Source organism: Candoia aspera, chromosome 4 (assembly GCF_035149785.1).
Source record: "Candoia aspera isolate rCanAsp1 chromosome 4, rCanAsp1.hap2, whole genome shotgun sequence".
In the NCBI taxonomy this organism is placed as follows: Eukaryota; Metazoa; Chordata; class Lepidosauria; order Squamata; family Boidae; genus Candoia; species Candoia aspera.
The window spans coordinates 67227997-67240780 of NC_086156.1; the positions used below are offsets into that span (position 1 = coordinate 67227997).

General features: G+C 36.6%; 1 protein-coding gene across 1 annotated transcript in view; it reads right to left on the reverse strand.

Moving 5' to 3' along the window:
• EPHA5 (EPH receptor A5) overlaps nt 1-12784 on the reverse strand; it is a 247426-nt gene that overhangs the window by 206756 nt on the left and 27886 nt on the right. The window contains exon 2 of the mRNA XM_063300334.1: nt 11982-12645. Within this exon, the coding sequence (XP_063156404.1) occupies nt 11982-12645 (664 nt within the window). The remainder of the gene's footprint in view (nt 1-11981; nt 12646-12784) is intronic.

A 12784-nucleotide genomic window follows, 5' to 3' on the forward strand; every position in this document is an offset into this window, starting at 1 on the left:
TCATATCCAAAAATAAATCTGAGTTAAGTGAGAAAAACATCAGAATGTACAGAAACATATTCCTTAGATTTACATTTCAATTTCTAGAGAGTTAAAGTGGGTTAGTCTGTTACAGTATGAAATCCAAGAGATAAGTGTCATCTTTAAGGCTAGAATATAGTATTTGTTATTGCATAAGCCTTTATAGGTCAAAGTTTCAAACCTTTTAAAGATTTGATGGCCAAGCATGTTTCCACTGAAAACATGGAATGCCCAAATCAAATTGCTACTTATAAAACTATGACCAAAACCCACAATGTATAATGATGCTCTGCCCACAACCACACTGCATTCACACCCTCAGTGGAGACTGGATTATCAGTATTACAGCTCAGTAGAGATTGGATTATTACAGTATTACAGTTTTTGTTCTCAGTGCAAATTGTCCCTTGCTTCACTCTTTCCCCACACCCATAAAGATGTATAGTGGCTTGTCTCTTGTATGAAAATGAATTAAAGGTTAAATATTCAAAGATTATACGTAAACGCCATTGGCATCAATTCAATCAGTCCCTGACTGATCTCAGTTTTTGTGACAGATTTCATCCCATGTCCATTTATTTTACTTATTGTCTCATAGAAAAGTACAGGAGTCACGGAATAGCAAACTTGCTCGTGTTAAACTACCTCTGGTTGTTTATATCCCAGGGAGAGGTGGCATTCACAACTGGTTTAGACGTGACCATACAAATGTGAGGAATTATTATGTTTCAAGTATATAAATGGAGAGTTTATATACTGGAGCAATTGACTTTAACAGGTCTGCACGTTTACTTTTAAATTCAGAAGCCCAAAGATGCCTCCTTAAAAAAAACAGTGCATATATATAAAGCTATACAAGACTTTGGACTATTACTGTTTTATACAAATTTTACCAGATGCCCATAGGGTACAGTGTTTAGGTTAACATAACTGAGTTTCAGCATGTGTCCTTGGCCAGCTTTAAGTCCTATTTCTTGAACTTCTAAGACCAGTTTTGGAGGAAGACCAGAAGTACATCAAAACAAATAAGACTGGGAATTACAATAGTCACACACTCGTATACAATAGAGACTGGGCATTAAACAACATCCGAAAGGCCTTAACCTAAGTCAGAAAGGCTGAAGCATGAAAGAAATGTACGTTCATGTAGGAAATTAAAAGCAACAGAAAGGGCTTTCTTGGCTATGTCCAGTAGAAGAAAAAGGAAGGGCTGGCCCTACTGCTTGGAGATGGTAGGATAGTAACAGGTGACAGGGAAAGGGTGGAGCTTCTGAATCCCTACTTTGCTTTAGTTTTCTCCCCAGAGTGGAGCTATGTTCAAATGGACCTAAACAGAACAATTTTCACAAGGAGGGAATGGCAACTCAAGAAAAGTAAAGAGATGGATTGGGAAAACCTGGTTAGTATGAGAAAATTTAAATCTCTAGAACCAGACCAATTACATCTGAAAATCTTGAAGGAACTTGCAAATGCTATCTTGGGGTTCCTTTCTGTGATGTATGAGAAATCATGGAGGAAAGACATAGTGACAGAGTTGTTCCTATCTTCAAAGAGAAGAAAAAAAAGACCCCAGTAACTACAACCTGCTGTTGATACTGAGCAGTCAATTTATGAGCATTTAGAAAGCAATGCATTGCTTGGCATGAGGCAGCATGGGTTTATCAAGGTTAAGTCATATCAAACCAACCTGATCTCCATTTTTGATCAATTGACCAGTTTAGTTAACCACAAAAATACAGGGAACATGGTGTATTTTACTTCAACAAAGCATTTCACAGAGACTCCCTTGAGATCCCATTATAGAAGATAATAAAAAGTAAGCTGTATTCTGTTACCGTTAGTTGAATGCAGAGCTTGTTGAACAACCATACTCAGTGAGTGTATGTCAGTGGTTCCATGTAAAGTTGGAAATTTTGAGTGAGTGTCGGCTTCCTGTGGGAATGGCGGACTGAACGGCTGTGCCTGCTGGTTCAGCGGGTGGAGCTGACAACGCGGTAACTTTTTTCAGGCTCAGGCAGGTTTTCCTGAAGCCCAGAATCATTCTCTGGATCAAGGAGAATACCTGGAATCATCCCATCTCTCCTCTGGATGGCTGCTTGCAGCCAGAAGATCACAAACAGCGTTTTGCATTCCACTGGTAAGAGCCAGCTGGGAGGCGGGGACTTCATCACTTTCCAAGCCACGCTGTAGCCTTAAAGGGACACCAAAACCGGCTACCCCATTTCTAAATCACCAATTTGTATTTTTTTTTAAGTATATGTACCCCAAGAGAGGCTTTCTACAGTGAAGAGGAGCTGGTTCTCTTGGTGCTTAACATTATTTTTGGGATTACTTCTTTTAAGAAAAAAATTTAAATTTTGGATTTTGTTTTCCTTCCAAAGGAAATTCCAAAGATTGAGAGTAAACAATTGTCTTCCTGTTATTATTTTTGTATTAAATTTGAAGATATTAGCATTTGCCTACACATTGAATCAGCTGATTTGAACCTTCAGCTTTCTGTTTTCACCTTCCCTTGAGAATTGTCTGCTATCTCACTCTCACTTTATGTAAACACACTTTGGAACCCTTCCATATCTTCGACTTTCACTGGTTAAGCTCCTAAGGGGCACCATAATCTACTGTGTGAGACATGGAGGATTTCAAACAGATTCTTTCTGACTTTCACCAGGATTTTGAACAGATTTCTTCTGACTACTATCTTTTATGCAAGATATCCAGGACATTGTGGAAAATATGAGATCTAAAATGTGTCATCAGGTTGGGGATGTGGTGGATGAAACTGAGGAATTTAAGACTGAGATTGGGATTTTTATTGAGATGCAGGATGAAGATTGGATAATGGAGTTGGAGAAAACTAAGGGAGAGAGTGATCTGCAAGCCATAAGTAAAATCGATCTCCTGGTGGAATGCCATGAAAAGAACCTGGAATCCTTGGGTGGGGGGCAGTTGGGCTGTTTGATTCTTTCAAAAGGAAAGCTCTGTGCATGGTGTGGGGATATGTAGCTGCTTTGGTTTATTTTGAAGTGGGATAATGGCTGAAGAATGTTCATATAGTTTGCTTTAAGGATTTGATTGATGCTATTTGCCTTTAAAGATTTGGATTTACTGTTTTGAATTGGCTTTGTTTTTTGGGTTTATTAAAATTATTAAAACTGTTGTACTATTAAGTATAATAGCAGACAACTTACATGCTTTTTAATTTGTTTCTTATTACAGTAGACAGAAAGGTATAGAATAGTGGTAGGAGGGGGATAATTAAATATGTTTTATCTTTTGGAGGGGAGAAAGATGTTTAGGTGGTTTATATGAATTTTTTTTATTTTAATATAAGGGGGAGGAGTAACTATACTTAGTGATTTTTATTATGCATTAAAGTGGAATGACTTACAGAAATAATGTGGTGTTTTGGTTTAATATAGAGTAAGAGATTGATTATGGGAATTTTTGTATATCCTTGTTAAAAGTTAGAAGCCACATCTTTTTGTAAATTGAAAAAAAATTATCTTGTGTTTCTGCACTTTTTAAGTTTTTTTTTTGTAGTTTTTATTCTTCTCTTGAAACCTAATAAAATTTACTATAAAAATTTTTTTAAAGGAATTTTGAGTGTTGTACCACAGGGCTGTGTTCTGGGCCCTATACTCTCCAAGAAATGTAAGTCAAATGACTTAAATGAGGGTTTAGAAAAAACATTTTTTAGATTTGTATGTAAATAAAGATAGGACGATAGCAAAGCAGCTTGGCAGTATCAAGGTTTAGAAGGATCTTGACAAACTGAAACAACGGGTACAAATCAGCAAGATGAATTTCAACAAGAGTAAGTGCAAAACCTTACACTGTATGGAAAAAATCAAAGGCATGAGAATAGAACGAGGAAGACCATATTATGCTGCATTACCATTGCCCACCACCCCTCATTTTTTGGAAGGTCAGATGGGTGAAGCCCAGAAGTATTGTTTTTTGGTGATGGGGCTAGTCCTCTGGAACAACCTCCCATTGGAAATTGTTTCTGATGTTGTCTATCTTCCAGAAAAAGTTGAAGACACAGTTTCACCAGAGGGCTTTTGGGGCCTGATGCCATGCTCTGTGTTGAGGGTTCATTTTTCCTATGTCAGTGTTTTATACTCCATTGCATATTCTTACCCTGTAAGCCAAGAGTCCTGTCAGACTCCACAATCAAATGATTGCTGAATCGTCTGATTGTGTTTGTCTGCATCAATGAGGCAACGGGTGTCAAGCAGGAAGAGGGGGGGAGGAATTGCAAAGAGTGTGAATTGCTGGTGTTTGGGCTAGAAGGAGGGAGTCAAGGTTGTCCTGCCGGCATCTGTGGCTGGCATTGCTGGCTGTTTGAAACAGTGGCTGGCATTGCTGGCTGTTTGAAACAGTGTGAGAAAAGACAGGAAGAGGGATGTGGGGCTTTGGAATGTTCTAATGAGTTTAGGCGGGAATCTTTAATTCACAGCTTTCTTCTGTTCTGTACACTTGTCTTCATTAAACCTGAATTCTGCATATACCAAATGTGCATGAGTTGGGTCAATATTGGGACTGAGGGTGCCAGTTCTTACAGGTCCTGTGATTACAGTAGGATACAAGTTTGATTGATAAATAAATAAATAAATAACCAACTAACCAACCTGTGAAAGGGTTGTTGGAGTGTATAAAATAGCCTGATAGATGGCTATTTTATACACTGGAGGTGTATGAAATAGCCATCTGTCAGGAATCCTGGGCTAGATGAACTTTAAGATCATTTCCACTCTATGATTTATGAAGATCTGCATCATCTTGAAAGTATAAGTAGAGCACAGATGTGACAGTGGGTAACTACTGATTTCAGCCGCAGCCAGTCAGTATGCCTGAATATTTTTAATTTCTATTACAAAAAAGCTGACTAATAACAACAACAACAAATACTTCCCTAAATTAGTAACAGTTTATTACTGGTCAACATATAATTAGAAGTTATACCATTCCAAGTTGTTCAGGTTGTGGAACAAATTAAAATACATTTTTTTTCCTCTTCATTAAGTAACCACAATGTGATGACCTGCTGTATGAAAAATTAGAGGTCAATCATATAATGAGATTTGCTCCATGCCACATGTACTGACTTGAGTTGTAGAATTTGCTCAGCTTCTTGCTCCAAATGCACTGTTGACAAGATGATGGATTGAGCACATCACTGCCACTTACTCATTTTAGCCAAAAGGGACTGCAGTTGGTGCCGTATGTTCATGAGGATGATCAAGAATTTCAACACCATTTATTTAAAAAGGTTTTAAAAACCTAACCTGGCAAAAATTTTACAGCGTATACACTGTATTTTATATCCGCTTCATCATATGAAAAATGTTAAAAAGCAGCTTCTGATTTACATTGCTCCTAAGCTGAGTATACTGCTAATGTAAGTTTTTTATTATTATTGTGTTATATTTGCAGAGTGATTCAGTTAATGCCGTAAAGTTTGCAAGTCTCTATAGCTTTAACCACCTTCTGTAAGTCAACCGTAAGTTCTCAATCTATTCCCCACAATCACACCCATTTAAAGATGAATTTGAACCAATTCCTTGGTTGCTACTAAAACCTACATATACCAGGCTGAGTGGAAATTCACCTGCTTATAGTATCCAGTAGTGTCATGCAGTAGAATAAATAACTGTATTATTAAGCAATAATAATGCTTATTTTGGAGGCACATTTTAGCAACCATGCTAGGTCCTATTTTGTCAGCCAGACTGGCAGTAAGTTTTGTTCATTAACCAAGATTATCTCAAATTTGGCTAAAAATTCTTTAATCATATGCCAGCTATTACTAAGCTAGCCATAGGGGGAAAAAACCTATTTTTAATGCAAGCCAGAAGGAAAACAGTCGACATAGTTTAATAATTTAGTGTTTATACAAGAACCAAAGAGCATGATGCAAAATGGTTAAAAATACTTCTTTTAAAAAAGCATGCCTCTATAAACTACTATTTTCTCTGGATATGTCCAGAAAGAATCATCCATGTTTTTTTTCAGACAATCACAAATCATAATTCTCACATATTCAAAAGAGGACACCTTATGCAAAACTGCTATTTTTGACAACCATTCCAAAACCTCTTTGCTCTCTAAAAAGAGAGGGGGGCATAATATTAATATAGCAGCAGGGGAAAGTAGAGCCGTGGCAGCATTCTTGAGCCAATGAAATTCTACTACTTTGGACAATTGTTCGAAGAAAATTGTAGAATTGTAAAACCATTCATACAAAATGTAGCATAATAAAAATATTTTACAGATTGTATTGTCTATGAATTAGCAGGCACATTTCAAAGATATCTGTAAGAACACACCTCCCTCACTGGTATTTTGGGGTTGTTTATATTCCACATGAAACCAATGGCCTTGAGTTATTTGTCAGTTAAGAGAATTTTTCTGCAAAGACCTACGTTGTCTTCATAAAAGAAACAGGTCTTGGCAAAAAGCATGTGAATATCAATGGAGTTCAATATGTCTGAACATAGAATTTCTTGTAGTGTTTTATAAAATCTAGTATTACTTATGTCCTTTTATAGTTATCTTTCCTAGTTACTTACAGCACTTAGATTATTCATTGTAAAATTAATTGTAATTTTATAGGATTCTTTTGCATTTTAATACCTGTACTCTGTAATTTTATCTTTACCTTATTTTATTCTATCAATATGAATTTTATTCTTACTTCTATTTTAGTGTAACTGTTATGTTATTAGTTCTATGCTGGTCTATAATTGAAATAAAATTGACTGATTGATTGAATTGTTAAACTGGGAAGTATGTGGTTAGACTGGATAAATATGTGCAGCTAAGTGTGAAACATTCTGGGTAATTCCTATATGTACTGATGAATGTTGATAAGAGGAGTACATCACTGACATAATATGGAAGGTAAATGCATCCCCACCAGCATTTTTCCACATACAGTCTTACAGTCCAATATTTTATCATACTTAGAATGGTATACTCATCAAATACTCTGCAGTCTCCCTTTGTTTGTTAGCTATGCAAAGGCAGACCCAACTGTATTTGCACAGGAGACCACCAGGAACTACCAGGGATATAGACTAGACTAAAAGTTGAAATCATATCCTGGAAGAATGCAATAGTAAACTATTTTAATATTGTTGCCAAGATAATAACATGGATATACTCATAGAGTCATCAGGAACTGAGCTTAACTCAAAGGAGATTTGATTTTTACCATATCACTATTCAACAGGAAAGCATGAAATAATTACAATACACAGATTCTCTTGTTAGAGAATCCAACTGTCCTCTCAAGATGGCAGTGAAATCAAATAAGTATTAATAAATTTAAGAATATCCTGCATTATAACATTGATAATTGTTTAATTGTCACTACTTGAGCCAGAAACTGGTGAGTGGAGTGAGTTTGTGATTGATTGATCTAGGTGATTCCCAAGGTTGACAAAAGGAAAACTCAACTACTCCCCCATACTTCATTCTCAGACCAACACCTGTAACTTACTGAGAAAAAGATGTTTTTCCACAAAGATATTTAGGAGAATTAAAGGGTTATTAAAGTCTTGGCACAAAAGCCAGTCTGGTGTAGTGGTTAAGGCACCAGGCTAGAAACCGGGAGACCGTGAGTTCTAGTCCCACCTTAGCACAAGCCAGTTGGGTGACCTTAGGCCAGTCACTCTCTCTCAGCCCTAGGAATCAGGCAATGCCAAACCACTTCCAAAAAGCCTTGCCAGGAAAACTGCAGTAACTAGTCCAGGCAGTTACTAGAAGTCAAAAACTGACTCAAAGGCACACCCCCCCCAAAGTCTCGCACACTTTTCTTCAAGATGTGGTTAATCCTATTAGATTGGATGTTGCTGAATACATGAGGTCTCATTGTGGAAATTCTTAAATTATTTTTATTATTGTTGTTGCTTTTATTAAATTTATATGCCGCCTAATTCCCAGAAACTCGGGTGGTGGGGTTGCAATTGTTAAAGATATTTAAAAACAAAGAGCAGATAAAGTGCACTGCCAGGGTCAAGACAGATGGCATGGTTTAATCAATGGAACCCAGAGTGTGCCAACCCTGCCAGATTGAACCAGTTGGGCACAGAAGGCTAATAAGTCATCCAGGCCAACATATTCTTACAGATTTAAAGTGAACAATGATTTGTTACAGTGGATACATGTTCAGCAGGACAATTAGGTGGTTAAAAAAATCCATGTTTATAATGCTGTCGATCGGAAGGTCGGCGGTTCGAAACCGCGCAGCGGGGTGAGCTCCCGTTGCTCGTCCCAGCTTCTGCACACCAAGCAGTTTGAAAACATGCAAATGTGAGTAGATTAATTGGTACCGCTTCGGCGGGAAGGTAACGGCGTTCCGTGAGTCATGCTGGCCACATGACCCGGAAGTGTCCTATGGACAACGCCGGCTCCAAGGCTTTGAAACGGAGATGAGCACCGCCCCCTAGAGTCGGATTCGACTGGACTTTACGTCGAGGGAAACCTTTACCTTTACCTAGAAGAGGGTTAGAGAGAAGAGGCCTTTTTCAAGTCTAGGAATATGGCCCATGACGTGGGCCTTCAGTATTTTGCAAGGCTATGGGAAACTATACTGCTTCCTTGGGTTCCGCTTCTGAAGACTTTTCAGATGACTGAAACTCTTTTTATGTTTTTATGCGTTGTTATTTCACCTGTCAAGGCTTCATACCAGTAGGCAATCAGACTCCCTCCTTGCTTTGCATTCCCAAGCAGACTCAAGGAGTTTAGTTAGGTAAGTAGACTTACTGCAAGAAGGATTTGGAAAGCCATATATACAAGACATTCTCCAATTAACAACACACAGCTATCCTGTCCTTTAAACATATTAGTACCAAGATCTGAATCCCACCTTTTTCAGTCAATAGCTGCATGGCTAGTCATTTCTTGGCCCTGAAGATTTCTGTCATCTGTCCCATGTTTATAAAATGAGTAAACAGAATGGGCAGAGATTCCTGCCTCACCAATTTCAAACTTTACAATGCCTACTTGCACATCCAGGCTGCTAAATTTTTGCCTTTTGTTTCCAATTATGTATTGTAGCTAGTTGCTCTACTCAGCTATTCTTGAAACCAGATCCTTTTCTTCCAATGTGCCATAAATTATTAGGAACTCTACCTCTTCTGAATAGTAGTTTGGGCTTGTAGAGGCACAGGTTTTGCACTGTCACCTTTAGAAAGATATTTTTTTTAAAAAAAAATCATAATGGTTTATTTTTCCCTTCATTATGCCTATGTCTTCTTGTTCTTTTTTGCTATTTTTTTTTTTTGGTGGCAGGCTTCCTTGTAATATACAATGTCAAGTGGTCTAAGCTTTAAAAAACGGGCTGAAATTCCATTTTACAGCAGATTCATATTTGATTCACTGAAATCTTGGCAAGTATTCCAACCATAATTCATCCAGGGATCAGTTTCAATACTTTCAATTGTTTCTGAAAGACATATATGGAAAATATTGGATCACCGATGTAGATTTGATCACTTTATTCATGCAAAATTTACCTTATGGAAAAATACTGCTTAAAAATAGCTAGATAATCTTTCAGGAGGAGGGACTAAACTGAACTAATAGGCCAGCTTAGCTCTATTGAAATTTTTAAAAAAATTTTGTAGACCTTAGAATTGAGGTTGATTTATAAAAAAAATACTTCTTGGCTATTGAATAAGTAGACATTTATTTGGCATTTATTTCAACTATTTAGTATTGAAGCACCACTGTTGCTTCTGAAGTTCTGCAGTTTTTTAGAAATTTCAGCAGAATCAATTTAGGGTCTTACCTAAGACTCAGTTTTTTTTATAAGAATCTATTTCTACAAGAATTTGATGAAATTGGAATTAACTATTTATCTAAAAAACAAGCTCAACTGTTCTATTTTTGTAAATCAGTGCAGGATTGCTTTAAACATGAGATTTATTTTTATCTTTAAGTGAAGCTTACACAACAGAAAATTATACTTCATATATATCAAAACTTCACAGTGTGTTTAATAAGGACTGGTTGGAATCACCTTGCTACCAGAGATGCAATTCAGGAGTTAGAATATTAATTCATTTGGTTTTGGCTTATCCTACTATTGTCATATTTTGGCCTACAATTTATATTTTTGAATGATCTCTGTTAATGACTTTTTTGCTATAACACTGTTTCTGAAATTATCAAATCATCAAAAACTGTAGATGCCTCATGAATAGTCAGTATATCAATTTGTCTTTTCTGAAAGGGGATCAAAGAATAACATGATCACATATCTGGAGCTGCTTTGATTACAGTATAAATTATCTGGCATTTATCATTTTTTCTTTTTTTTCTTTTTTTTAATTACAGAAGATGATGATGTACATGAAATAGAACAACTTTCAGATATTTGACCATTAAGAAACAGAACAGCTTGCAGATATTTGACCATTCATAAATTCATTTCACTTCCAAAAACCATGAGTGCTCATGAACCTCTTAATGTTCAACTGCTGAAGCATCACTAATGCAAAGTTGTAGATGCCGAAATATAAAAGTTCTTAAAAAAAATTAAAAATGAAATGTTCCCAAACCCAAACTCATGTAGCAAGGCAAACATCATGGCATCCATAGCTGCCTCATTATCAAACCCTGAACCATATCATTACCCACAGTTAATAAAATAAGAGATGGCTTTGCTGGTAGTAGAATAGATTTAATTACAGAAGTCTGAAGTGTTGTGTCTATACATTTGTATTGTTATAACATGAAGTAATAGTTGCCTTTACATATACATGAAAATTTGATGTCTACATATCTACCACATCAATAAAGGCAGGCAAGATTTTAAAGGGATGTATTGCTGCTTGCCTGCAAGTTATAAAAGTGGCATCTATATTTTACTGCCTTCATCCATTTCTGTACGCTATTTTTCAGGATAGAACTTATTTCATAGTACACTAAATTTATAAAGATGAATTAAATATTTAGCCTATAAATTAAAATCAGATTACCTGGACCTGTATAACCCAGTTCTTTATGCATGATTCTACCATTGCTGATGATATTTCTATTGCATTCTTTTGTACTATTCTACTGTTACCAAAATTTATCTATCAGAAAGTTGTAAAGTGAGCAATGATTGTAACAAAATTTGAATATGTATGTACAAACTCATCATAAAACCTAGTATAAATAAGTTTGTTTGTTTATCAAATTTCACACCATCAATCTCCCCCCGAAAGAAGTTATAATATGAAAGCCTGAGAACAGAGTTATAAAACAAGTTAGGATAGATTTGCAGATATATGTATATTGCCTGAACCATTATTTTGGATTATTGTATCTGAATTATTAAAATGCTTCCACTGAAAAATAGGGAAGGATGGATAACCTTTATGGATTTAGGGTCACATTGGCCACTATAAAACCCTTTATAGCCATATAAGAAAGAGAGCAAATGCGTTAGGCTGCAACACACTCACTAGATATCACATGCACAATTCTGCCATTCATCCAAACCAATCACTCATTCTTTCACAAGCATTTATTCCTTCTCCACATACACACAAACCCAGAGGGAAAATAACAAGCTTTAATCTGGTCCCTGGAAGACAGAGCAAGTATTACTTCGTTCTATCCTTCCAGAATGCACGTTGATGTGCTAAGTGGCAGAGAATAGCTCCATAGGCTGCATAAGCAGGGCTGAGTACTGCATGCAGAACAGAAGTCGACCAGATACAGAGTAGGATGCTGGAGGTAGCAATCAATACTTTACCTATAGCACTGTGACAGTGAATATTTATGTGAGAAACAATTAGTCTGCCATCCTTCATTATATTAATATATGTATTAGGATACTTCCTATATATATATATATATATATATATATATATATATATATATATATATATTCCATATATATATGGATTAATATTTATCTTCCAAACATATCAACAAAACTATTTCTGGCATTAAATCCTTACCCTGGCAGGTGCTGTTCTTCTCTTCATACCCTGCCTTACATATGCATTTTCCAATTGGCACCAGCCATTCCCCTTCAGCACTGCAATGCATCCTTGGGGGTTCATCAGTCACTGAATTGTTCACGCATGACCCTAAGACTTCTAGTAGCTGTGAAGAATCAGCTCCAGTGATGGTGTCAGGAAAGATGGCAAGGTTTCGAATCACCAGAGGGCACTTTTTATAATAGACCCTCACAGATACCAGTGCAATGCAGGCACCCACATCCTGGAAAGCAAGGTAAAATCCCTTTTTGGTTAGAGGTCCAACATCTCTCACCTCTGTATTCAGCTTCATGACTCTATCTCCGAGATCTAATTCTGTAAAACTCTCATCTGCTGCAATGGTATCAATCTTGATGTATTGGTTTTCTTTCACATTCCTCCCATCTTCATAATCAGATTCAAAATAATACATATTAAAAGTCTCTTTGCAAGTTCCAAGACCTCCTGGAAGGCTGTTACAGTCTCTAAGTGTAAATTTCAGTTCAATGAAGATCCGAGAGGCCCCTTTGTTGGAGATCCAGCTTGTCAAAAGCCAATTATTCTGACTCTGTTCCATCACTCTACACACTTGATATGTGTGGATTGGTGCATAATTTTCATCCACCTCACCAATTTCTTCCCACTAGACAAAGAAGGGGGAGGGAGAAAGAAATACAAAAGACAATTTTAAAAATCAGATTGCAAATGCCCACAATTCTAGATCTGATAGTACTAGAATGAGGCAGAGCTAAAAGATCTTTGCAAACAAGGGAGACCACCCA